We start from the raw sequence: 27,612 nt of genomic DNA, 5'->3' as shown, positions 1-27,612 counted from the left end.
CGGGGGAGGGGTCGCGGCGGCGGCGGCGGCGGCGGCGTCAACGGCGGCCCGGGCGGTGGGAGCTGAGGCGCCGGAGCAAGATGGCGGCGCGAGTGCTGCGCGCCGGCGGAGCGGCCTCGGCCGGCAGCTTTCTGCGGCGGGCCGGCCCCTGCAGCCTCCAGCCCGGGATCTGGTGAGCAGCGCCGCCCTTTCCGGGAGCGGCCGGGGAGGGGCCGCCGCGGGGCGGAGGGCACGGGTCCCCGGCACGAGTCTACGCCCCGGCCCGGCCGCGCTCCCACTGGGCAGGGCCTCCCGGACTGCGGGGCGGCGGGACCGAGGCCTCGGTCGGCGCGGCTGGGCGAGTCGGAGCCTCGGCGGGGTCGGAGTGCCTGCCCGCCGGGCCGGCCGGGCTCAAGGTCACGGTGGGAACGACGCTCGGCGCCGAAGCCACGTCCGCGCGCTGAGCCTGCCCGGCCTGCGGGACCCTGACCCGGCGCGACCCGGAGCGGTGGCAGGGCGGCGGGCGCATGCCTGAGGCCGCAGGCCCTGAAGTTGCGGCCGCCTGAGAACACTGCTCGCCCGCGCAAAGCCTCAGTGCTTGATTCCGCAATTGGCAGTTGAGATAACCCTCACCTCCTGGGTTGTTGTGAGGAAGAAATAAAATACCGCATCGTCCCCGGTGAGCCCTCAAGTGGAGGTCGGGGGAGTAGTGAAGAGGTGTCAGCCCTAAGAACAGTCGTTGACTTGCATTTAAAAGTAGATAGCGAATCAAAAAGTATGTACAGTTATCAGCACTAAGGGGACGTTGTCTTCATGTTTAAACTTTTTCTTTTTTTCTAACCTCATTGGATTAAATATTTGGTTTTCAGAATCCATCCCTGAGATAGCCATGTCCCATTTTCCAAATCGAAAAACCAAATCCCATACTAACTTACATGTCGATTTGCTTCTTCGTTTTCTTTACGTTGGGTAACTTAAATTTCCTCTTTGTGTTTAATTAAATAGTGAGCCTATAGAAAATACAGTTGGCACTTAAAAATGGAGGCAGGAGGGAACTACCTGTTTGTTAAACTCTTAATATGGGCCAGCTTTGTACTGATACGGCTTATTTAATGTAATCCTAGTAGCACTCTTAAGAAGTAAGTAATAGGATCTGCATTTTAGAGATGAGAAGGAACCTAAAGGGCTTGAGACACGTGGCTGGAAAAGGCATTTGAACCCAAGTTTGTGAGGCTTGAGGCCCAGTGCCCTTCCTAGGACTCAATGCTCAACTTGTGTTTCAAAATTTGATATTTATGTTTCCAAGTTGGTTAACAAATCACCCTCCTTTTATTTTTATTCTGTTATTAAGTATCTACTGTAGCTTTATTTTTTCACACAGGTGATAAAAGCCCATGAAATTGATATTTTCTTCTTTTCACAAAAGACAGCTGAGAATGAAGGTGTTCCCCTAAAGTGCCCAAGGTCACTTGAAGCTAATAAACTGGAGATTTGGGCCCGGGTGTGCCCGGTACCCCCACTTCCTGCTGGGGCCAAATGCTCTTGACACTGGCCTCCTTGTCTCTATACAAGGTCCCCTGTACCTTCTGACAACTCACTCCTTCCTGAGCTCTAGTCTGCTTTAACTGTAGGTGTTCTTTAGGACTCAGTCTGGACCCAGCTAACTCATTGATTCTATCAGATATTGAATGTATATGATGTCGTTGAAGCCCTATGGACCTGAGCATAATAGCCATGGTCACTCTCCCCAGGAAGCCATGGCAGAGGTGAAATCCCACGTAGACTTACAGATTGAGGTAGGTGACATGGGAGAATCAGGGAACCTCCCTGCATGAGGTCATGGAAGGCCTCTCCGAGAAGGTGGCATTAAGCTGAGACCTGAAGGGTCAGTGGGCATGAAAGCTGTGAACGGGAGGAGTCAGGCATGCTGGGAAACCCGAGAAAAATCTAAGAGCAGGAGTAAAGGGAAGATGGAGAACAGGTGGCGAGCAGCAGGGGCCCGATAATTCCAGGCCTTACAAGCCATTGAGAGAGCTTGGATTTTACTCTGAGAGCCATGGAAGACGTTTAAAGGTATACACTTTAGTGTGACATGATCTGATCTACGTTTTCAAAAGATCAGGCTGACTGAAAAGGGGACAGTCAGGATGGTGGCCAACTAGGCAGATGCTGGTGCCATTTACCAAGACTCATTTGTTCCAAAGGTGAGAGTGCCCACCACGTGCCAGGTGCTGTTGGGAAACATCAGTGAACAGAGGGTGCTTGCTAGTCATTCAGAGGAGGAGGAACAGGTGCAGGGTGGGGAGGGGGCGGATCCAGGGCAGTTTTGAACCCGGTGAAATTGGAGATGTCTGTGGGCTGCTCGAATAGAAAGACCCAGTAGGCAGTTGGCTTACTGGACCTATATGACTCCTCCAAGGAGATGTCTGGACAGCATTTGAGAGTTGTCAGCATATAGGAATGCAAAATGTTAATAGATCCATTTGTTTCAGTATACTATATTGTATTTGATTGAAATTTTTCATAATAAAATGCTTTTTTAAACTATAGGAATGGATGAGATTGCTTGAGGAGTGTGGATAGAGAAAGAGCTGAGAAGCAGACCCTGGGCTGTATGGATATTTACAGGCTGGATATAGGAAGGAGAGGCAGCAAGGGAGCTGGAAGGGGCAGCTGTGAGGTCATTATGGGTCAGTGCCTGGGAGCGGTATTTCAAAGAGGGAGAGTGGTTCAGCTGTGCCAGATGCTGCCAGAAGGTTAAGATGACGGAAGAAAACTGCACTTAACGACAGAGGTGTGGTGAGTGACTTTGCAAGAGTGGTTCCAGAGGGATGAAGGACACGTTCCCGGGAGGCTGATTTGCCAAGCACATCTTTGCTCTGCTCAGTGCCGGGCCCTCTGCTCAGCTGTTTACTGAGCACTGCACCAGTGTCCCCCAGGTGCTGGAAACGACCACGTACCCAGAATTTAACTCATCTTCCTCCTGCAAAGCCTGCTTGCTCCTCCTGGGCTCTCTCTCCCCAGCCGTGGAACATCTTGCATTTAGTGGTCCCGGCCAGAAACCAGGTCTTCCCCAAGCCCTTCCCCGCCTGCTCCCACCCATCTAGTCAGTTGCCATATCTGTTAGTTCTGCCTCCAGCACGTCTTGACTGTGCCTCTGCATCACCACTCGGCTGGATTCCTATCAAGAGTGTAGACTTGAAGCCACTGGTGAGGGGGACAGCTAGAGAATTCCCCAGAACAAATGAGCAGGACATTTTCCTACTAGAAAGATCTCTGACATGAACCCTGACTGGATCCTAATCCCTCTTCCTTTCCACCCCACCTCCACCAAGAAAAAATCCATAAAAAACATTTTAGGGACAATTGGGGACATTTTAAGTTGGAGTGGATATTAGATATTATAGAATTATTATTTTCCTTAGATGTGATATTTATTATTAGTGACGTGGTTTGTCCTTGATCTTAGGAGATGTGTGCTGAAGTATTTAGGGATGGTGTATCATGATGTCTGCACTCTGGTTTCATATGGTTTGGTAAAAATGAAAAAGCAAAATATATATAAACAGTAAAAATTATAAAATGTTCATTTTTCATCTAGATACAGGGCATAGTGGTCTTTGTTATACTGTTCTTTCATCTCTGTCTGAAGTTTTTCAAAATGAAAGGTTGGGGAACCGCTGTCTCTAGCCGCAGTGGAGAAGACAGATTTACTGGGCTTGGCGGTGGGGTGGGGGAGGGGAGTCCCATGGCTCCTGCTTTAAGGCAAGACTCTTCTTAGGGTGGGCCCTTCGGCCTCCGCCCCTCCCCCTCGCCTCTGCCGTATTCACATTCCCCTGGCTCTGGCAGCTAGAGTTCTGCTTCCGAGAAAGTCCTTCCTCCTGTGGGCAGCAACCTGACAAACTGCTCCTCATCTTCCAGGCCCTCAGCTCAACAGGTGCCTCTTCAGAGGGCTGGTCCACGTCTCCCTCAGGCTGACCTAGACCCCACTCCCTCTGCCCCAGCCCGCCACGCCCACCACCTGTGTCTCCACAGAGGGGCCCTTCTTCCCCTGGGCTGTGATCACGTTCGTCTGTCTGCTTCCACCAGCAAACCGAGCTCTGTGAAGTCAGGGCCAGGCTTATTCCTCTTCGTAGCCTCAGCCTGGCCCAGTGCCTGGCACGTGCAGGGCACAGTCCGTGCATATTTGGTGATCAGATGACCAAAGCTCCTTGCCTCATCCTGTGGTCTCTGTGTTAAATGTATTTCCCTTCTGTAATTTGCCCCGACTAAACCGAAACACCATCTTCCACACCTAATCAGTATCCGTGTCTTCTCCTCTTCACCTCGGGAGTATCTTTTGAATGTAATCCATCCCCTTCATCTCTCCTGCCATCATCTTAACCCAGGACCATCCTTTGGTCCATCCAGTGAGTATCAGATGCCTTCGGTGTGCCGGTACTGCTGGGCTGGGCAGCCCGCCAGGAGCCCAGGAGCCATGCTACCTGCCTTTCTTGCTTAGTCCACCCACCACACCACCGCCGGGCTGCTTTTTACACCTGGATCTTCTCTGAAAACTTGCTAGCATTGCCCCGTCTACAGGATAAGGTCCAGCTGATAGGCTTGGTGCACGGGAGCCCAGCCCCCCCGGCCCGCTTGCCCTCCCGTGGTTCCTCTCACTGTCCTCCCACACCCTGTTCTCTTGCCTTCCTGAACGCTTTGCTGTTTCAGAAACATGCCACACAGCTTCACGACTCCATGCCCCAGGACACGTTGTTCCCTTTGACTGGGATTATCACTGGCTTTGTCCCCTGTCTTGCTTGCCCTCCAAGACAGAGCTAGAATGTCTCCACTGGAGTCCCTCTCACTCCTTGCAGGCCAAGGCCAAGACGGTTCATTCCCTTGAGTTCCCACAGTGCATGTGAGTCCACAGTGTCTGTGACTGCTCTGGCTGTTTACTGATAGGTTTTTCGCATGACTGTGGGCAGGCTAGGCATCTGTTCATCTTTGTATCCATTGAGCCAGGCACATAATGCTTATTCTATTAGAATCTAGTATTTTGTAGGATGTGCTGCCCCCTACCTCACCCTCTGTAAAGTGCCACCCAACACCTATATGTTATAAAGACAGCTGATTGCAGTGTTCATCACTCTTGGTAAAGCACCCTGGTCCAGCCCAGGTCTTATCACCCTGACAGCTGTTGGCATGGCTGCTTCTATCCCTTTCCGTGATTCAGCTTGGACAGTGAGATGGACTGGGCTCATGAAGCAGTTTTGGTCACCTGCCAGCTGAAAGATTTCAGAGTTCGACAGTCAGTTGGGGCTATGCTGCGCCACACTGTTTTTCATTTGTCAAGACAGTTGCTACCTAACTTTGACAGGTAAGCAGCACTCAGGTTCTTGTGTGTGTGTCCCGTGATGTTGACTACTTCTTAGGTTAATCTTTAGCTTACAAAGTGGTGTCATATCCCTTACCTCATCTTACCCATCCTAAAGTAAATCCCTTTGGTATTAAAATCTGGAACGAATGCTCACTTGGGGAGGTTTGTGTGGAGGAGGCATCCCTTATTAGTGAAAATATTTTGAACTTTACAGTTAGATCTGGGTTCATATTTTTATCTTGCTGCTTCTTAGCTCAGGTTGTGTAATAACCCCTGTGAGCCAGTCCTTAAAATGCAATAATACCTACCTTGCTAGATTGTTCCGGGGATGAAATGAGAAGATAGGAACAAACTGCCTAGTTCAGTGCCTAACAGGAAGTGTGTGCTTATTAGCTTGTAATCCCCTTAAATTCTAAGGAGGAAGGGAAGAATTACTTTGGAATTTTTTTCCCTTCCAGATTTAGTCTGTCAATAATTCTTTATTATGCTCTCTTATTTTATAAAGTATTAAATGCCATAGGAATTAAATATCAATATGAGTGCACATGGTATACGCTTGTCTATGCACTTCTGGAAGGATTCATTAAGAACTATTAGTGGTTGCTTTGGTGAGTATTTCTTAATGAAATTCCTTAGTGCTGATATTTTTAGAAACTTCCATTGTACCCATTTCCTAGTTCATAATTGTTATTCCTAAAAAAAAAAAAAAAAAAAAAAAAAAAAAAACTATACAAAGTCCCGTTAAAAAAATCTTAAAACTGGCCTCCCCTGGTGGTGCAGTGGTTGAGAGTCTGCCTGCCGATGCAGGGGACGCAGGTTCGTGCCCCGGTTCGGGAAGATCCCACATGCCGCGGAGCGGCTGGGCCCGTGAGCCATGGCCGCTGAGTCTGCGCGTCCGGAGCCTGTGCTCCGCAACGGGAGAGGCCACAACAGTGAGAGGCCCCAAAAAAATCTTAAAACTTTCTACTTTGCATATCACTAATTTTATATGCTTGACATTTCGCTTCGTGATATTATTTAAGCAAATATCCCAAAACATGGTGTGTTTAAAATACTTTAAACACGGGAATTCCCTGGTGGTCCAATGGTTAGGACTTGGTACTTTCACTGGCGAGGGCCCGGGGTTCAATCCCGGGTCAGGGAACTAAGATCCCACAAGCCACGTGGCACAGCCAAAAAAAATAAAATGAAATACTTTAAACGAATTGACAAAAATGTTTTTATTTTTATTGAAGTAAATTTTACCATGATTCACTTGGAGAATTGCCTTCTTCAGAATTAGTTTATTTATATAATCAAAGAGTGGGGACTTCCCTGGTGGCGCAGTGGTTAAGAATCCACCTGCCAATGCAGGGGACACGGATTCGAGGCCTGGTCTGGGAAGATCCCACATGCTGCGGAGCAAATAAGCCCATGCGCCACAACTACTGAGCCTGTGCTCTGAAGCCCGCGTGCCTAGAGCCCGTGCTCTGCAACAAGAGAAGTCGCTGCAATGAGAAGCCCGTGCACCACAACGAAGAGTAGCCTCCGCTCACCACAACTAGAGAAAGCCTGCGTGAAGCAACAAAGACCGAATGCAGCCATAGATAAATAAATAAATAAATAAATATGGAAAGAAAAAAAAGAGTGAATTGAAAACAGAGACAAATACCATATGATTTTGGTTTCTGCTAAAGAGCTAATAGTTTTTATATATAATTTCTTTTAATTTTAAAAGTTTTTTTAAGTAGTTTTTAAAACAGTTTTTAAATCTCACCATTAATCAGGTGCTGTCCTAAGTGCTTTAAGCATATTTAGTAGAAGTTAAACATGTACTTAAAAATATACAAGAGTAGGGCTTCCCTGGTGGCACGGTGGTTGAGAGTCCTCCTGCCGATGCAGGGGACGTGGGTTCGTGTCCCGGTGCCGGAAGATCCCACATGCCGCGGAGCGGCTGGGCCCGTGAGCCATGGCTGCTGAGCCTGCGCGTCCGGAGCCTGTGCTCCACAATGGGAGAGGCCACAACAGTGAGAGGCCCGCGTACCGCAAAAAAAAAAAAAAAAAAAAAAAAAAAAAATATATATATATATATATATATATATATATATATATATATATATATATACACACACATACACACAAGAGTAAGATAAAAAAACATAGTCAATACAGATATTATATGGGGAAAGATGTGTGTTTCCTCTATTTTAACTCTCCATCCTTCCTTCAGGGATACCACCATTAACACTTTTCTTAATTCTAAGGCATTTTAACATATAATAAAAGCAAAATGGAAGAATTTCCAACTTCTTTTTACAAGTGCCGCTTAGGACTATATATTTTTGTCCTATGCACTAATAAGAAAAATTGCATGTACTGGTATTAACTTGTTATTTTGCTTATTTAACATGAGCTTGCTGCTTTTTAATCTTAAAAGATTTAAAAAATGCTTTTCTGTTTCTTGATCATACTGTATTTATAGAAAACATTTTATTGTTAATTTTATATTTGTATATTTTGTTTATATATTTGTAAGCTCCATCGGTCAAAAAAAAATATTTTTATCTGGTTTCTAGCTATTTGTGATAATATCCTATGAATTGGTTTTTTAAATTTAAAACAGTCATATGGAGTGAAAAGTGTTCTGTAATGTTTGTTCATTAAAGCAGCAAGTCGATTTTTTTTAAGAAAAAAAAGGAAAAGGCTGCCAATGTAACCCGTGAAATTTAGAGTTCTGTTTTTTCTAAAGCACCATAGTTGAATAAGAATAGGAATTTATATTAATGTGGAATCCACACGTTCATCTCGTGAGGCATTGGGGAATTTGCATGTCGTGCAAGTTTTTCTTGCCTCTTGTTTAAACTCCCCTTCCTCAACACCTGGGGTCACTCTCTTTTCCTCTTATATTTGCTTTATGGTATCTGTGCCCTTAAACAGGTCTGCTAAACAGATTGAAAATGGTCTGTAGGAAATCATCTAGTGTTTACAAGAGATCCCCCCAGAAAAGGCTCACACTGGCCTGTCAGTAGCCAGACCTTGTTTTGAAGCACTGGATAAGATCTGAGTGTTTGTATTGGTCATTTGGAATCCCAGCACATTACTGCCCTTGGCATGATCTAGCAAAGGTCAGAAAAGATCATTTATGTGTACATGAATTAAAGATCAAAACAATAAAGAGTATGCCGTGATAGCCCCGGCCAGAGAGGATGGTCATCCACATAAAGGCGATCGTGCAGAAAGAATGGGCACAGACTCAAACGACTACATTCTCTATGATTCCATATATGAGACATTCTGCAAAAGGCAAACTATAGAGACATAGAACAGATCAGTGGTTGCTAGGAGTTGGGAGAAGGGTTGATTACAAAAGGAGGAATTTTAGGGAGTGAAGGGACTGTTCCCTATCTTAACCGTGGTGGTGTTTACATGGCTTTATGCATTTGTCAAAACTCACAGAACTGTATGTCCAAAAAAGAGTAATTTTACTGTGCATGAATTAAAGTGGAGAAGATGAAGGGACGCGATTTGTCATTTGATTATGGTTGTGTGAAGTTAGGAAGAGGGTGAGTCTCAGCCAGGCTTTAATTTTTTAAATCTTGTTCTCAGGTTATATATACCTATATACCTTACCCATAAAGGAGTTTCTAAACATGCACTTTAGATATTTTAGCTAATTTTAGGTATAAAAATAATATATTTATATGGAAAATTCTCAAAGAGTCCAGAAGGTTATACAGCGAAAAGAAAAACTCTCTCCTCCCATCCCAAGCCCACTCACAGTCCCCAGATGTCCTCACTATTAGCAGTTCACTTTGTGTGTGTATTTGTGGTACTGTTCTGGGCCTGCTTTTCCATGTAACTCATCTCAGCGATACCAACATATCAGTGCGTGTAGATCTGCCTCATTCCTTGTATTGATTGCATTCTATTCTGATTTTGGCTCTACCTTGATTTATTTGACCAGTCCCCATTAATGGGTTCCAAATTGCCTGTACCAGGAACAAACTGGAAACAAGGTAGTAAGGAATGCTTGCACGCATTCAGCTGTGTGCACTTGTCTAAATATAGCTGCCCGTGGGACATACTACAAGTGCAACTCTTAGGCCGAAAGGCCTACGCAGTTTTAATTTTGCTATAGATAATGTCACACTGCCCTCTAGGGAGGTCACACAAATTTGCGATCCCACCAGCAAACATATGGGAATTAAACATGCACTTAAAATTTCACGGGTAAAGTGTAGTTTGTTCCTTAAGTCAAATCTATCCTCACTCCCTGACAGCATGGATAGTAGGAGTTCAGTTATAAGATGAAAATAAGCAAATTATTTATATGTTAATGAAGTCTGTATTCTTCGGTTTTTGTGAGTTAAAAATCTTGATTCTAAGGTTAGTTTAGGGGTAAAATCGTTTTTTTAATGAAAGAATTCATTTCACTTTCTCTGTATATTCCTTTTCACATTCTTTTGTTGTGGTAAAGTACATATAACATAAAATTTGCCATTTTTAAGTGTACAGTTCAGTGGCGTTAAGTACGTTCGCATTGTTGTACAAGCGTCACCACCATCCCTCTCCAGAGCCTTTTCATCTTCTCCAGCTGAAGCTCTGTACCCATTAAGTAGTAACTCCCCATTCTCCTCTCCCCTCTGCCCCTGGCAACCACCATTCTACTTTCTTTCTCTGTGAATTTGACTATTCTAGGTTTCCTTGTATGTTTTTTCTATGTTGAAAATTTCCTTGGAGGAAGGAAGAACACACGGTGGAACTCAACAGAGACACACGTGAGAACTCTCCTAGGAGTGCCGAAGTTACTTCTCTCACACTTGGCTCCTGCGTTTAGAGTGCACGCTGGTGACATGGAAAGTGGACATGTGGTATCCCAGGTTCTAGAACAGTGCCTAGATGGTGTGCTCAAGGCGTGTTTGCTGAATGGATTGATGAATTTATGAAAACAGTGTACTACACGACACAACCTAAAGACCCTGAGATCTTCGTACCTCTGATTAAACTCAGATTTTTGCATTTGTTATTCCATAGGAAATTGGCGTCTTCCAATATCAGACCTCGAGAGGACAGCTGGTTAAAATCCTTATTTGTCCGGAAAGTTGATCCAAGGAAAGATGCTCACTCTAATCTCCTAGCCAAAAAGGAAACAAGCAGTCTGTACAAATTACAGTGTGAGTCATAGGTTTGCTATCTTCATAGTTGACTTTTTTCCCTTTGTTCATAAGTTTATCGTTGAATTTTCTTTTGTTTCAGTTCACAATGTTAAACCGGAATGCCTAGAAGCATACAACAAAATTTGGTGTGTATACCAAACTATCCTTTACTTGGGGAAAAATAATGATTTTAATATTTGTCAGTTGCGCTAACCCTTGATAGCAGAGCGAGATCTTTCACACCTCTTCTTAGAGCTGAACATGGAGAGGCTCTTAAGTTGAGCTCTGTTGGGCATTACCAAGGGTGTTTTGATTTTAAGCGCTCGTTCAGCTAACTCCTCACATAGGCTATCAGACTTTGGAATGTTACCAGACTCTTCAGGTTGGAAGGGACCTTGCAAGGCGGTCTAGCCCAGCTGCTCATCCAGTGCTTGAGTCCTTTCTGCAGCCCTTCCTGACGCTATGCTTAAATACATTTCATACGCTCCATTTCTGGACAGCTCTGAGTGTTAGGAGTTAGAATTCACATCCCTGGGCCCTCCACTGTGTCCAGTTTTACTCCTAAGTAATATTGCCACGTGAGAGCCCTGTATGGATTTCAGTAGAGCTGCCATTTCTTCCCAGGTCTTCCATCCACCAGGATTCAGGCCCCTTCAGCAGATTCTCATATGACATGAAACCCATATATTCTTATAGAATTTGTAAACTTTAAGACCAAAGAGAATTAAGTGCATTAGTTCTTAACAGAAATAGCATTTTAATGATCAGTTGTCCACAGATATAATTCGAAAGCTTTTTTTTAACCTTTCATATCTGCTGCTTTCATGAGAAAGCAAATGATTTTGTTGCCAGAATCAGCATAACTTTCAGAAGCAAAACATCTTTTGTTGTTTTTTTTTTGGAGGTGGTTCATGAAATATAACATTAGTGTTGAGTTTCTTGCTCACCTCAGCACAGTTCTCTTTATTTTAGAAGTGCCCTAAAAACAAAACAAATGCTTTTTTCTAATTCTCTTCTCATAAAATGAAATTTTTCTGTATGCTGATATTTCCCTGGATTATCTTTCCTGTCCTGTTTTTTTTGTTTGTTTTTTTTTTCACTTCATCTCCTGTCTCAGATTCCTGGCTATCTATTCATGTTCTCACTTCAAACTCAATGTGTAGAATTACCCTGCTCTTCCAGTTTCTCCATGTGTGACACTCACCATGGTTTTATTTGACTCTTGCCTTAGTTTTACATGGTTAGCCAGTCACGAAGGGCTGTGTATTCTTCATTTGCCGTGTGTTTTGCTCCTCTTTGCTTGTTTCCCTCTCCGGGCCTGTTGAGACCCATTTCCAAGCAGCCCTTTCTGACTGCCTTCCTGGGTTTGAAGCTGCACCTGTACCTTCACCCCACCCTGCAGTCCATCACCCCAAAGTTTGTCACATTGATCTGCTTGAGTTCTGTTTCCTCCTTCATCATGTTTGTTTTTCTTTTCTCTGAAACTCTCAGCAGCTCCCTGTTTCCAGCCTGGTTTTTAGGGGCCCAGATAATGAGGTTCTTCCCAGCTCATCAAGTTCTGAGTACAAGTACTACCTACCTTACAGCCCCCATTCACCTGGGTCATCTGTGCAGGCTTCCATCTGCCACACTAGCTCCAGTGCTGGGTTGTTTACTTCCTGCTCATGTCATGTGGCAAAAAGAAAACCCATTTCCCTGATATAATCTGTCTTTCTCCACCCCCGATTTCCATCAATCCCATGTGATTTCTGAACATTCATGGGTCATACATCAGATACATTTAATATCTGATCTCAATTTTAAAAGTAAATGCTACCCTTCAAAAAATTACGTGGGGGCTTCCCTGGTGGTGCAGTGGTTGAGAGTCCGCCTGCCGATGCAGGGGACACGGGTTCGTGCCCCGGTCTGGGAAGATCCCACATGCCACGGAGTGGCTGGGCCCGTGAGCCATGGCCGCTGAGCCTGCGTGTCCGGAGCCTGTGCTCTGCAACGGGAGAGGCCACAACAGTGAGAGGCCCGCGTACTACCAAAAAAAAAAAAAAAAAATTACGTGGTTTGGTCATTGTACTGGGTCTTAAAGACATTTGAGTTTTCAGTTAGACATAAGACCATTCAGAGATTTTCTCTGTTAACTAGTCATATCCACCCAGTCCTAGTGCTTCAACATCGGGTGGTGATCACTAGCTTAATATCACTCGACGTCAGCAGATAATCAGAACAGGTTCCATTTCTGACCCTTGATAGCTTTTTGCATCCATTGTTGGATCTGTATGGCACTTTTTCATCGTAATTTTTCTATTCAAAAAGTGTGCAAATTTTAGCTTTTCTCTTGGTATGATGCAGTTATGCCTCTTCCCTTTGCCTTTCCCTGTCCGTCAGAATCTGTAATGTGGAAAGGTTTCCGTGGAACCAGGCTCTGACACCTCTGTTAAATTAATACACTGCCAGGACCATGCGTGATCAATAGCGACAAACTGGGCGGTGTGTCCAGCGTGGGATTAGGTGCGATACCTTTCAGATCCCCTCAGCTGGTTGAATTGAGTAGAAACTAATTTATGCCTCATGTCGTCTTTTCATTTGGATTCTTCTGCCCCTTTGACGCCCTTCGGGGTTGTTGGGGTCAGGGTTGCTTCCAGACTGTTGTGTCCCGGCTCCGTCGTCTTCCTTAAAGCCCACTCGTTCTCTGCTGCTGCGTCCTGTGCCTCCTGGGCCGCTCCTGTCATCTGCCCCATCCTCCACATGACCTTCTTCCCTTTCTTCTCCCGCGTTCTTTTTCTACTATTCCCATTTCTCTCATTCTTCCCATCTTTGGAACCAGCAAAAGTTAGCTTTCATACGCATCACCATTCCTAAGTATATACTTTTTTTTTTTTCCTGAAACAGCAAATAATAGACTCAGTTCCTGGAATTTTTGGACCTTTGGCTCTTCTTTATCATTTTTATCAATATACTTGAGTTACTTACCACTGTTCTAGATAGCTGGGGTATCAGTCACCTAAGCTTCTGATAAGTGGGACATGAGAGCACAACAGAATTCAGCCAGAAGGCTAATTCTGCATGTCTTTTTATCATAAACATATTCTGAGGTCAGTTGTCAGAACACAGAGTAGATGACCTTTTCCTGTTACTGATCATGTGTTGTCCACCTGGTGTAATTTTGGTGGTTGTTTAATTAGTGTTGCTCTTTCTTCTCTTTAAGTCAAGAGGTGTTGCCAAAGATTCATGAAGATAAACATTACCCTTGTACTTTGGTGGGGACTTGGAACACGTGGTATGGCGAGCAGGATCAAGCTGGTAGGAAGCAGAAGACTTTGGAATAAACACTTGTTCCTTAAGCCTTTACTGTCATTACTTAAATGATTTTTAACATAATGCTTGTTTTTATAAGCAAAGCTTTCCAAGTCTCAGTCTAGTTTTATGGTTAAAGTAGTTTCTCCAGTAAATCACTGCAAAAACTCCTTTTTGATCATTTTTCATGTCTGAATCTATTATTGAAACTTTATGGTGTAACTTGAGCCAACACACGTTACAGTTTTGTGCTGTGTTAACACCATGCGTATCTAGAATATTTTCAAGGTAAGAGTATCATGAAACTCTAAATGTATGTTCTCGTTTAAAATATATTTCAGTTCACCTCTGGAGGTATGAAGGCGGTTATCCAGTCCTCACGGAGGTCATGAATAAACTCAGAGAAAATCAGGTAATGATTTTTGAAAAAGACTAATGATATAGTAGATGTTAGTACAGAATTAAATGACTCTTTTCTGTCATCGTTTTTGTTAGTAAACTGTTAGTTTTCTGTAGTAAAAATTTTATTATTTGGACTCTTGAGGTTGTATTTAAACATAGAGTAACCAGTTGTAATACTATTAAAATAATAGTTCTTACTGTAAAAGTCAGTTGTACTTTGATAAGCTGGAACTTTGAAACCGGTAAGTCAGTCTGGGTTACCTAACACATATCTGCTTCAGGAACTGACAACCACATATTCTTCATTTTGGGCCAACTTTGCTATCCTCCCCCTCCCTTCATGAAGAGGTGTGTGTTAATGGAGAATATTCTACCAGCCATACATTATTAGGAAAGAAAACCTTTTGTGTAGACTCCCGTCCATATATAAATGACTTTTTTTTTTTTTTCTTTTGCCTCGCTGCGAGGCTTGTGGGATCTTAGTTCCCGATCAGGGATTGAACCCGCACCCTCAGCAGTGAAAGCATGGAGTCCTAACCACTGGACTGCCAGGGAATTCCCAATATAAATGGCTTTTTGATTATCTGTTATTTTGAGGTGTCCATATCACCTGTCTCAATATGCTGTCAAACAGAAGAACCTAAAATCATAGGAAATTAAATTAGTTTACTTTGTCATTTAAATAATTAGGATGACTATGTAGTTTGATATCTAAACTTGGACACTTTTGAGAGTGAAAGGGAATACTAATAGTCATTATGCTGGTTCAACAAGATGTAAACTGGGACTGTCTCAGGCCAACTGGACCCTATTTATAATAGTATTCTATTGTGAGAGGAACATAAATGTTGCTAAAGCGGGTTTATATATAAGTCTTCTAATATTTATGATATAAATATTAGAAGATTTCATGAGCACCTTTGTTCACTCCAAGGAATTTGCGGCATTCCGTAAGGCGAGAAGCAACATGCTTCTCTCGAGGAAGAATCAGCTGCTATTGGAGTTCAGTTTCTGGAATGAACCTGTCCCACGGTCAGGACCGAATATATATGAACTCAGATCTTACCAGCTCCGAGTAAGTACTGAAATAGGAGTTCACTGTCCCTTTGTTCTTCTGTGCAGAAGGACACGCACCCCTGATGCTGAGTGGACAGCAGACACTGAGCGAATGTTCTGTGATGTGTGTTTGGCTCGTTTTCTCCCCTGTCCAGTTCTTCTCCTCTTGTTTCCTTTTTTTAAACCTTCCTTCTTTCTCTTTGCTAAGCTCATTTGTTTTTTATAGCCTTACACATAAGAGGAAAGACCTAACATGCAGGACCAGCTACATTATATAGCATCTATTGTCCTTGAACTAGAGCAACTAATAAGCATGTGACTATTGAATACATTATACAGCACTGTAAGACAAAAGGGGAATAATATTTGTACGACTTTCCAGATATTTCCCTACTTAGGTGACCACTAAAAAGAAAGGCCCAGGTGGCAACATAGTTAAAGTGAAAAAGTATCAGTAGATCTTGGTGGTCTAATACTCAGTATTATACTGGAAAAAAAACAAGTGATGTCTTTGTTAGGTTTACTTAAATTGAATTATTTAAAATTTTCACAATAAAGTCTGAATAGGTACCAACAATTTAATCATCGTGGGCCTAACTATGGTTTTCATGACTATAATTGGATGACTTAATTAACTCTCACTTTGTGTGTATGTTGTCTTAGATGAAGCCACAGAATATTACTTCCACTGTGGGATAGGTATGAACACAGTGAATAATACTATTTTGTTACATTTTTTTAATCTGTTAGATCTCACATTATTAAAAGTTAATTTTTAAGTTAGTCTTGTCATTTGATGTGTTTTATACTGTTAGTTCCATATTTCTTCACAGAAGAAGTAACAAACCAAATCCAAATCTCTTTTCAGCCAGGAACTATGATTGAATGGGGCAATTACTGGTGAGTATTTTACCAAATGATGAGTTTGTTAAGTCTTATAAATAGATTCTTCTAGGCCATAGTGTTACTTCTAGAAATAAAATATGGGGTTAGTGCCATGATTTGATACTAGACTGTTGTTTTGTTTGATATATTTGTATTACGAAATTTTTCAAACATTTACAAAACTAGAGAGAATAATACCACAGGTCTCCCTTCCATACCCATTACTTAGCTTCAGTAATTATCAACACGTGGCCAGTCTTGCTTAGGTCTAAATCCCCCAACCCAGAGTATTTGGAAGTAAATCTCAGACAACATAAAATTTCATCTATAAATATTTTAGTATATATCTCCAAGAGATAAGGACATTTTTTTTTTTTTTTTTTTTGCGGTACGCGGGCCTCTCACTGTTGTGGCCTCTCCCGTTGCGGAGCACAGGCTCCGGACACGCAGGCTCCACGGCCATGGCTCACGGGCCCAGTCGCTCCACGGCATGTGGGATCTTCCCAGACCGGGGCACGAACCCGTGTCCCCTGCATCGGCAGGTGGACTCTCAACCACTGCACCACCAGGGAATCCCAAGGACATTTTTTTAAAGAAAAACAAAACCCCCCAAGTGTCACATGAAGTTATTTCATATTCTTCTTGGATGTTATCTTTTCTGAAATGTTGCTTTTGTCACATAAACAGAGCACCACAATGATACAATTGCTTCTTTTTTTTTCTTCTTAGTTTAGCAAAATATGAATTTTTCTTCAAACTGATCTATAGATTCAACAGAATCCCAGTCAAAATCCCAGCAGGCTTTAGAAATGCAAGGGACCCAAAATAGCTAAAACAACCTTGAAAAAGAGGAACAAAGTTGCGGGACTCACGGTTCTCAATTTCAAAACTGACTGCAAAGCTAGAATAATCAAGACAGTATGGTACTGGCATACGGACAGGCATATAGATCAATGGGATAGAATTGAAAGACAATAAATAAATTCTCACGCATATGAGCAATTGGTTTTTGACAAATGTACCAAAGCAATTCAATGGGGACAGATAATCTCATCACAGGGTCCTCAGACAACTGGGTATCCTTGCAAAAAGATGAATTTAGACCCCTGCCTCACACTGTATACAAAAACTAACCGAAAATGAATTGTAGACCTAGATGTGAGAGCTAAAATACAACACTTTGAGAAGAAGACATAAGGGAAAATCTTCGTGACCTAGGGTTAGGCAAAGAGTTCTTACATAAACACCAAAATCACAATCCACAAAAGAAAAGAAATGGTAAATTATAATTCATCAAAGTTAAAAGCTTTTGTAATTCAAAGGATACAGTTTTACAAGTTAAAAGACGGGTCACAGACTGGGAGAAAACTTTGCAAATCACATATCTGATAAAGGACTTGTATCCTGAATACATGAAAAATCATACAACTCAATCACAAGAAGATAAATAACCCAGTTAAAAAATGGGCAAAGGACTTGAATAGACAGTTCTCCAAAGATACACAAATAGCCAAAAAACATATGAAAAGATGGTCAGCATCACTAATCATACGATAAATGCAAATCAAAACCACAATTATTTTCCATTCATCTCACACCGTTTAAGAAGGCCATTATCAAAAGAACAGAAAATAACAAGTGTTGGCAAGACAGAGAAATTGGAACCCTTGTGTACTGTAGGTAGGAATATAAAACGGGGCGGTCATCATGGAAAATAGTACAGAGGTTCTTCAAAACATTGAAAATAGCATTACTCTGACCCAGCAGCCCTACTTCTGGGTATATATTCAAAAGAATTCAAAGTAGCATCTCAAAGAGATGTTTGCACACCCATGTTCATCACAGCATTATTCACAGTAGGTAAGAGGTGGAAGCAACCCAAATATCCATCAACAGATGAATGGATAAAAATGTGGCATATATATAATGGAATATTAATGCAGCCTTTAAAGAAGGAAATCCTGCCACTTGCAGAGTGAACCTTGAGAACATTATGCTAAGCAAAATAAGCCAGTCACAAAAGGACAAATACTGTATGATTCCACTAATACAAAGTTTCTAAAGTAGTAAAAACCGTAGACACAGAAAATGAAAAGGTGGTTGCCAGGGGCTAGGTGCAGGGGAGTTGGTGTTTAGTGAGTATAATTTCAGTTTTGCAAGATGAAAATGTTCTGGCGATCTGCTGCACAACAATGTGAATAGGCTTGGCCCTACTGGCCTGCACAGTTGAAAATGGTTGAGATAAATTTAATGTTAGGTGCTTTTTACCACAATAAAAAATAAAATCATAAAATAAATTTGAAAAAAAATTTAATGGGCAAAGAATTTGAATAGACATTTCTTCAGAGGAGCTCTATGAATGCCTAAAAAGGACGTGAAAAGCTGCTCAACATCCTTAGTCAGTATGGAAATGCAAAGTAAAACCACAGTGAGATAGTACTTCATACCCACTAGGATGGCTATAATTAAAAAGACAGAATAACGTGTTGATGAGGTTGTCAATGAATTGGTACCTTTACACATTTCTGGTGAGAATGTAAAATGGTACAGCCACTTTGGAAAAGGAAAACCATGACTTTTTGCTTACTTTCAATTTATATATATTCTCTTTTTTTCAGTTATAAAATTTCTTGCTTTGGGCTAGATAATTTCTAAGATCTACCTCCAAAAAACAGTTCTGGGATCTTTTTTCTAATCTTTTCTTCTTAGGTCATCAAAGGTTAAATAATGCAAGGTAGAATTCCTTTTCATTTGAAAATGAAGAAATACATATTTGATTGTATACTATTATTGTAGACATCATTTTATTAAGGAATTGGGGGGTAGGGTTGATGCTATAAGTGTAGTAATTTAGTTGCCCACAGAATAGGATCACCCAGTTCTATGTTTCCGTATTACTCATTGAGACTTGCCCACCGTGGAATCCACAAGGAAGGAACTGAGGTTATTCTTCAGTTATTTTAAAAATTATTTATAAAGCCAGTTCAGCATTCAGTTTGTATTTTGGCACATAGGTAACTAAGGTGGTGATCTCCTCTTCACTACATGCTTCTGATTATTTCCAGGCTAAGGCAAGTTATGTTTTCTTTGCCTACTGAGAAAGTGAATGGGAAAAATTCAGAATGAAAGGAACAGTCCTGAATATTTATCACTATCAATGAAACTGAGGGTTTTCCCCCTTAGGGTTAGAATGCACATTAAAGTGATTTGCTTAATTTCAATAATTTACAAATCAGATTTGTAATTTTTGTGAAGACTATGATCACTTCACACTACATGTAAGGTTAAAGAAATTAATATCGCTTGGAGGTAGCCCATGGGGGCAATAGCATGAGATCCCTCCTTTTCCCCTAAAGAACCTGAAAGCATGGATCACCTTTGTGGAGTTGAGCACGTGGTGAATGAGAGCCAAGATGTACAAAGTGACCTTGAGGAGACTGGCTTCCTCACTCCCACCACAGGCTGCCCTTGCTCTGATTCCACACCCCTCTTTGAGATGTTCTAATTCAGTTACTATGAAGTTTGCCTCTAAGAAGAGAACGTGCTGGTCAGGCCGACTCACTTATCTTGTCTCTCACTTTGGATATTAGTGGATTGAATCCTTGTCCATAGTCTCCAGCTCTTTTAAATGAATTAGAATGAATCCATCTTCCCAAGTCCTGTCCACTCTGGGACCCTAATATGACTGAGACATCAGGCCAGGCCTGGGCAGTGTTGACTGGGTAACTGGGGTGTGGAGTCTCTTGAGAGACTGTGACCTTCCTACATCACTTGAAGCTTCTTCCTTCATTTTCAACGTTGATTCTAGAAAACTGCTTTAAGAAAATACATACATTTTAAAAACTTGTTTAGGATTTCAAGTGCATCACTAAATATAAAAATAAAGTACTGGTGCAGACACAAAAGAAGGTGTTTAAAAAGCTGATACCTTTTGCAGCAGGGAATCTTAAAAAGCAAAGTTTAAGGCAAGTGCCAATTTTTAACCAATTTAATCACAATTTCATGTTATACACATAGACACGTGTACCCACACATGATGCATACATAATGAATGCCATTTGGTACTCATTTTCCTAACGGTTTGCTCAGGTAAGTGGGGAGAAAAGGAGGCAGCTTCAGTGTTGGCAGTGACAGTGAACTGCCAGGAAGCTCACGTCCATGGTTCTTCCATATGCTGTCTGAGGGGTCACAGAATTCGACACCCGCCCTCGGCCGTAGATCACAGAGCTTGCGGGTTTCTCAGAGTTCACGGTGTGCATCTGCTTTGTAGGTGTGGTGCACTTCCTTCCTCTCTGTTTTAAGCCCCGTTCTCGAGGGAGGGTCCCTGTCTCCCTTGGAGTACAGTGCCTGTGGCACCGTGGGGTTCTCGGATCGAGAATTCCCTCACTTTCTCTCAGTGTGTTCTTGGAAAGCAGCTTTTTTTAAGTTGACAGGTCCTAGCCTACCCTCTGCCAGTTTTCTAGACTTTACGTTAAGAATCAGCAGTGCAACCACATATCCTCACGTTGTTGTTTTTATTTTTTATTTTTATTTATTTATTTATTTTGGCTGTGCCGGTCTTAGTTGTGGCATGTGGACTCTTTAGTTGTGGCACGCATGCAGGATCTAGTTCCCCAACCAGGGATCGAACCTGGGCCCCCTGCATTGGGAACGTGGAGTCTTACCTACTGGACCACCAGGGAAGTCCCATGTTGTTTTTATTTTAATAGTTATGAATTACTGTCCACTTTTCACAAAAATGACTGCTGTAGCTACAGAAAGGTACATCTTATGTACATTAAAATAACTTTCGAATGCATTCTGAACAACTTGCACTGAGGATGGAGGGAACTCACTGATACTTTTTAACATACCTGATTCAATATCTGAACGTTTTTTTGCTTATAGGGCTCGTGCAATTCGCTTCAGACAGGACAGTAATGAAGCAGTTGGAGGATTCTTCTCCCAGATTGGGCAGCTATATATGGTGCATCATCTTTGGGGTATGTTTTTTGCCCTTCATTTTTGTATTCCTGGGATTTCAGAGTTCATTACTAACTAACTTGTCCTACGCAGTAAACCGTATCTCAAGTCAGGAACCTTAAACACTGCAGCTGAGCCAAATGTCCCAGATGGAACATAGGTGCTGGGCTACCTGGAACAAGAGGTCAATAGTGAAGGGTCCACAGATGTGCGGCACGTCAGTGCGCTGGTGAAAGTGAGAGTGGGGCGAGAGGTGAGGCAGCAGCCCCGGGCGAGGGGAGGTGACAGAGCTGCCCCCCGGCTCCCTCAGGGACGGTCCTGCATTCCATGCAGAGGAGGTGCCCACACGCGCGCCCACCCCCTGCCTCGGGTCTGACTCTACTGTCCCAGAGGCCCTTCTCTTGCCTTTTCCATCCCTGCCCACTGTGGTTTGGCACCACCTTTGGTGTCTTTCAGGGCCTGACTCAGATGTTCCCCTTTGTCCCCAAGGGAATGTCGCTGTCCCCTGAGCCCCCAGAGCCCAGTACTGTGTGTGTGGTCACAGTCATGGCTGTTTGCGTCTGTCTCCCTGCTGAACAGGAACCGGGTCTCAGCAGTAGCTTGGTTCATTCTGGGCACATTTGTAAATGGTTATTAAAGAGATGAAAAGCATGACTTTTTCCAAACCTTATTAATTTGCTGAGGTGTTGGTTTGCCCTGTTTGGTCCACCAAGTGCTGCGGAGTCACGTGCCTGCTGGGTTAGCAGGAGGCTCAGAGATGGGTGACAGGTCTGCTGAGCGGGGAAGCAAACCTGAGTGACAGGCCACCAGGCCGTGCACGGTGAGTGACGCAGGGAGTTCCAGTTGGGGTCCTCCGTGTTAGGAGTGTATATCGGGATATAAAGGGATACAACGCTATGAATTGGGGGAAAAGCAATGAAAGGTGAAATACGAGCTAGACTTCAGCATCTAGATGGGACTGACAGGTAGAGGTGGGAAGGAGGGGCTGGAACAGCAATGGAGACACGGGAAATTATAAAAAGTGCTCAGGAAACTACAGATAGTGCCGACGGGCTAAACGGTAAGATACCTGCTGGGGACCTGGGTCTAAATGGGTGAGGTGAGGCAAGAAAAGTCATTTTCACATTGTGCCCCTGGAACCTTTCCCTGAAACCCTCCGTGTCTAGGGAGGAGACCCCACTCCAAGCCCCTGCCAGCCACTGCTCACCTCAGCCACACACACTGGGCTTCCCCGGCATTTAAAAGATTGAAACCTGCACCAAATGATTAGAGGCCACCAGTAACCCTCAGCTCCCGGAATGTCAGGGGCAGTGGTGTTCCTGGGAGCTGTTTTCTAGCCAGCTGAGATTTGACCTCCTAAGGTTCAGAGTTTTCAAATGAAATAGATTTGCAAACAGATCTTTAAAAGATGTGTTCTGTGTCCCTGCCTTTTGATTATACTAAGTGTAATTTAACCTTTATGGGTTCAAGGTGGGAGTGAAGTAATTTTTATCATTATTTTTTAGTGCATGATTTGTCCAGAGGATATAAACTGAAAAGACAGACCCCTCCCCTTCCCCAGCCTGGAGGGGCCTCTGAGGGCGGCCTCTGTAGTGAGCGAGCACGGAGACGGATGGGTCAGGACCCACGTGCTTTGGCGCACAGGCAGAGGTCAGGCACATGTCTACTCTGAGGCCCTGCCCTTCTCCACCTTCCTTTTTGTCTCGAGTCTGTGTCCCCAATGTCCACTGCCCACTTCCTACTTTATAGGAAAAAGTCTTTGAGATGTGCAGAGATGAATTCTCAGTTGTCTGCCCCCAAACCTTACCCTCACTTTTCCATCTTTTTTAGAGAAAGAGAACCAACATTTATCAAGCACCTCCAGTGTGTTGGTTATTTATGCACCAGTCCCTTTAATCCTTACAGCCACACACCACAAATGAGATACCTGTGACTCACGGGTGGTGAATAAATCACCCAGGACTCACAGCTGTTCAGGAGCTGAGCCAGGCTCAGACGTCGCCAAGTCTGGCTTCAAAGCAGGTCTTCCCCCCAGCACAGCCCCCCTTCCTGTTACCCTTGCACGTGATGCCATCCCTTCCCCACCTCCTCAAGGCCTCGCTGCAGCCACGGCTCCTCCACCACCCCATCTGTGGCTTCCTTCCCTTAGTATATGAATGGGCTCAGTGCCTCCCATCTTTAAAAGCCTCCCCAAACCCAAAGGTGCATTGACAGATGAACAAAATGCGGTTTGTTCAAATTCATAGAAACAGAATGTAGAGTAAAGCGTATCGGGTTGGGAGAAGAGGGGAATGGGAAGATATTGTTCAATGGATAATGGTGGCACAACATGAATGTACTTAATGCCACTGAACTACACATTTAAAAATAGTTAAAACAGTAAATTTTGTTATGTATATTTTACGCCCCCCCCATTTTTTTTTTTAATTAAGAAAATTTGTAAAAGAACACAGGCCTCTCCAACCTGTGTTCCCTGCGGGGCGGGGGCAGGGGGGTGGCGAGGGGTCACCACATGGTACCTTAGGTGTACACCCGACCCCGGTGAGGACACTGCTGCTTGTCACATGAATGTTAACTGTTTTCCTCCAGGTGGTGAGAGGTAAAAGATTTTGTTTTCCTTCTATTTTTCAGCATCTTCAATATTTTATGTAATAAATTTATGCTCCATTACTAGTGGAGGCAACTTTTGTCTTTAGATGGTCAAATTGCCAGGCCTGCAAGGTTAGGTCTTCTCATAGGGAGAAGGAAGCCCCAAAACAGAAACTAGAACTGAGGAGGGAGCCCCGGGTGATCTCTTAGTCACGACTGACACCGTGTCCAGATGCCTAGGAGGCATTTCCCTGGTCACTGGTTGGAAGGATCTGGCCCGGGTTGGGAATCAGAGACCAAGGCACCTGGGTGAGATATCCGAATTGTACCCCCAAGGACTCTGACCCTTGGCCCGTGCTCTTCCCTCCACCTGGAGCGCCTTTCCCTCCCGTTCCCGCGTGTCGATGATGAAATGGCCTTTTCAACCTGAAGACCCACTTGGTCAGATCACAGCTTCCAGGCAGCTCTCCCTGGTCATCTGTGTTCTCCCTGTTGAGTCTCTTTGTTCTCCACTACCTTGAATACAGTCTCACCCAGATCACTGTAGTGCTTTATAAATGCTGAGAAAAATGGAATTTAATATTGATTATCCGTAGTCTGACAGTGTGTGGTTACAGATTTAACATGTGTTGAGGAAGTTCACTTGGTTTGTAAAGGCACGTCTTGAATCCGCTAGACTGTGAGTCTTGAGAGCGGGTGGTTTTGCATCTCCCACGAGGCCTAACAGTTGCTTAGAATAGCCAGCTCACTGTCATTCCATTTTAGTACTGAGTTCCCAAAGTATAGGCGGTCCCTGACTTACGACGGCTCAACTTAGAATTTTCCAACTTTACGATGGTGCAAAAGTGATCCACATTTAGTAGAAACTCTACTTCACATTTTGAATTTTGCTCTTTTCCCGGGTTTTCGATACATTCTCTCGTGATGCTGGGCAGTGGCAGCCGCAGCTCCCAGTCAGCTACACGATCACGAGGGTGAACAACCAATACACTTAAAACTATTCTGTTTTTTACTTTTAGTGCAGTATTCAGTAAGTTACATGAGATATTCCAACACTTTATTATGAAATAGGCTCTGCGTCAGATGATTTTGCCCAACTGTAGGCTAATGTGAGTGTTCTGAGCACGTTTAAGCTAAGCTAGGCTAAGCTAGGATATTCCAGTAGGTTAGGTGTATTTTGAATGCATTTTCGACTTACAAATATTTTTGGCTTACAATGGGTTTATTGGGATGTAACCCCATCATAAGTTGAGGAAGGTCTGTAGGGTCTTTGAGAAAACAAGGAGTGCAGCAGAATCAACACTTAATGGATACACAGTTGACCCTTGAACAACACAGGTTTGAACTGCTGGGGTCCACTTATATGCAGATCTTTTTCAGTAAATACACACAGTACTATATGACCTATGGTTGGTCAAATCCAACGGTACAGAACCATGGATACAGAGGGCCGGCTATGGGAGTTGAGCCCCTGTGGATTTCGGTATTCACAGCGGATCCTGGAACCAGTCTCCCACTGTACTAGTGGAATTATGTTTGGTTTAAGTCTTAATTCTTCTGTGTGGCTATTTTTAAGCTTACAAGGATCTTCAGACCAGGGAAGATATACGGAATGCAGCATGGCATAAACACGGCTGGGAAGAACTGGTATATTATACAGGTAATATCTTAATAGGCATAAAACATTTCATTCTTCTCATCTCATTGTTTTAATGTTCTTTCACCCTGAAGCTAATATGTATTTTAAAAAAAAGTACGTTGCTCTAGGATCATGAATTGTAAGGTTGAGGGAATGGAGAAATAAGTCATATTTTTCTTTGACAGTTACAGGACGTTTTTTCAATAGAGAATATTCATTCTTTCAAGTATATATGTTGTCTGGTACAGTTCTCAGATCTTCATGTGTTGTAAATTTTACATCATTACCCTTTTGTACATTTCTGTATTCTCTGAAAATTATACAAATAAATTTTTTTCTAAGCTTTTCCTTTCTCATCAAAATTGTCCATTCCCCAAAGCATTACAATTTAATACAGCAATTAAAAAGTAATTTTGAAAATTAATTTGGTATTTAGACTTTCCATATGTACATGTGTATGCATGTGTACATGTGTACACCTATATATGTATGTACACACACACACACACACACACACACACACACACACACTGAAATCCTAGTTGCTTGATTTTTAGAAGAAAACAACCAGGCTGAATACCACCCAATGACACCAATGCAGGTACCACCTATGTTGCACGTCAGGTACATTTAAGCCCATATCCTACCAGGAAGATCAACGAGTAATTTGTTCTGGAAAATAACTATTATCTTGTCTTTTAATTCAAAAAAGTCATATAACTGTATGTGGCTTTGCTGTTTATTCTTACATTTCCATCAGTTCCCAAAGATGTGTTTTACTTAGCACTGATAGTTCTACAAGTACAGTGTATTTGTTCCTTTATACAGGATACAGTCAAATTATTTGATGTTATATAAATTTTAATTCAGTTGAAAGAACCTTCTGAGAAAGCACCATTTTTCTCACAATATGGACTTTCCTAATTTCCTACAAATGAAAGACATTTCTGACAGAATGTTTTAATATCATCTTATAGGATGTCAGCTGATCTGTCATTGGCTTGTGTATTTCTTCCCCTGAGATCAGTCCTAAATATTCCAGTACTCTATTCTGATTTCAAGCAGCATGTCTTCTGAATATTCTTAGCAACCTATTTGTTAATGTATATTTACTGCAGTCTGTTTAGAAAAGCACGAGCCTAGTAATCTTGATCTTTGTTTTCAGTCCCACTTATTCAGGAAATGGAATCCAGAATCATGATCCCACAGAAGAGTTCACCCCTCCAGTAAAGCTACAGAATTTCGATGTGCCTACATAAATTTATGTGACAAGTACTTGTCATAAATTAATTTGAACTGTATATCAAGTGAAAAAGAAACACTGAAGTGTAAACTGCTGTATATAGCTTGTAAGAGACCTCTTTTCTTTAAAGTTTACAAAATCACAAGAAAGTCAACTATTACAGTTTGGCTGATTGTAGCAGTGCTCTGTAGTCCTCTGAAACATCCCTGTATTTGTCACATATACCTTACAATACCGGGCCACCTCTCCCCACCCTCCAGGAAAAGAGGGCCCAAATTAAAATTGGAATCATCTCCAAATAAGAATCCAACCATGGAAAAAAGTTAGCCATTTCTTTATAAAAAGGAAATGTTTTATAATTACAGATTTTTAGACAAATTTCTTGTATCAGGAAGAAATATAAATTTTGTCATGTTTCTGTAGCATTTTTCTGAGTCTCAGACTAGGAACAAATTATAAGTGTACCCAATACCTGCAAATGTTTTTCTTCACTCTCATTTTTAATGTCAGCATAATAAACAGTGTGTCATTACTGAGCTGGAAGTGGTTGATTGGTAATTCAGTCTCCACATTGTGTATCGTGATATCTTTATATGAGAGGAAAAAATGGCTTGAACCTGTGTATCATATGTGACTTTGAAATGAACACCTTGAATAGCACTAATTTTTATTTGTAATATTTTTCTATAACAAAACGAGTAGCACTAGGAAAAGAGGTTTTATTTTGTAAACAATCATCTGTGACCTCAGACATTCTCTGGTTAATATTTTAGTAAGCTCACAGACGATTTTTCCAAGATCATGTATGAGGGGTGGTGCATGTTGAGATTTAAATTGGCATAAAGCTGCATACTTTGTCTAGCTCTGATTTAGTTTTTTAATATAGTGTGCCAATTTTGTGACTGTAATCATGTGAAAATCCTGTTGAAATGAAAAATTATGTCTGATGCCCAGATCAAAGAATTTATGTTAAAATAAAGTGTGAATAAAAATCTCATATCAAATGTCAAGCTTTTACATGTGAATGGTTTTCTCCAAGAACATATAAAAGTCAATAAAATCCTCTTAATTTTCA

At 42.5% G+C, this 27,612-nt stretch overlaps 2 protein-coding genes across 3 annotated transcripts in view; one reads left to right on the top strand and one right to left on the bottom strand.

Annotated features, from left to right (window-relative positions):
• SEPTIN14 (septin 14) overlaps positions 1–27,612 on the bottom strand; it is a gene marked incomplete at both ends in the record, with an annotated part of 563,121 nt that overhangs the window by 93,396 nt on the left and 442,113 nt on the right. The window lies entirely within an intron of this gene.
• NIPSNAP2 (nipsnap homolog 2) lies at positions 19–27,612 on the top strand. Of its 2 annotated transcripts, XM_081257216.1 has the most exons (10): positions 23–172; positions 10,352–10,491; positions 10,574–10,619; positions 13,673–13,767; positions 14,103–14,173; positions 15,098–15,238; positions 16,088–16,119; positions 20,992–21,086; positions 25,232–25,315; positions 26,460–27,612. In XM_081257216.1, exons 1-10 carry the CDS (start codon positions 81–83, stop codon positions 26,522–26,524), a joined length of 861 nt encoding a protein of 286 aa, XP_081113342.1. In that variant the 5' UTR covers positions 23–80; the 3' UTR covers positions 26,525–27,612. The 2 variants fall into 2 exon arrangements, with proteins under 2 accessions (XP_081113343.1, XP_081113342.1); XM_081257217.1 differs by lacking the exons at positions 10,574–10,619; positions 14,103–14,173 and having other exon boundaries at positions 19–172.

Source organism: Mesoplodon bidens (genome assembly GCF_964165515.1).
Source record: "Mesoplodon bidens genome assembly, chromosome: 15".
NCBI lineage: Eukaryota > Metazoa > Chordata > Mammalia > Artiodactyla > Ziphiidae > Mesoplodon > Mesoplodon bidens.
This window is presented reverse-complemented; position numbering and strand designations above follow the sequence as displayed.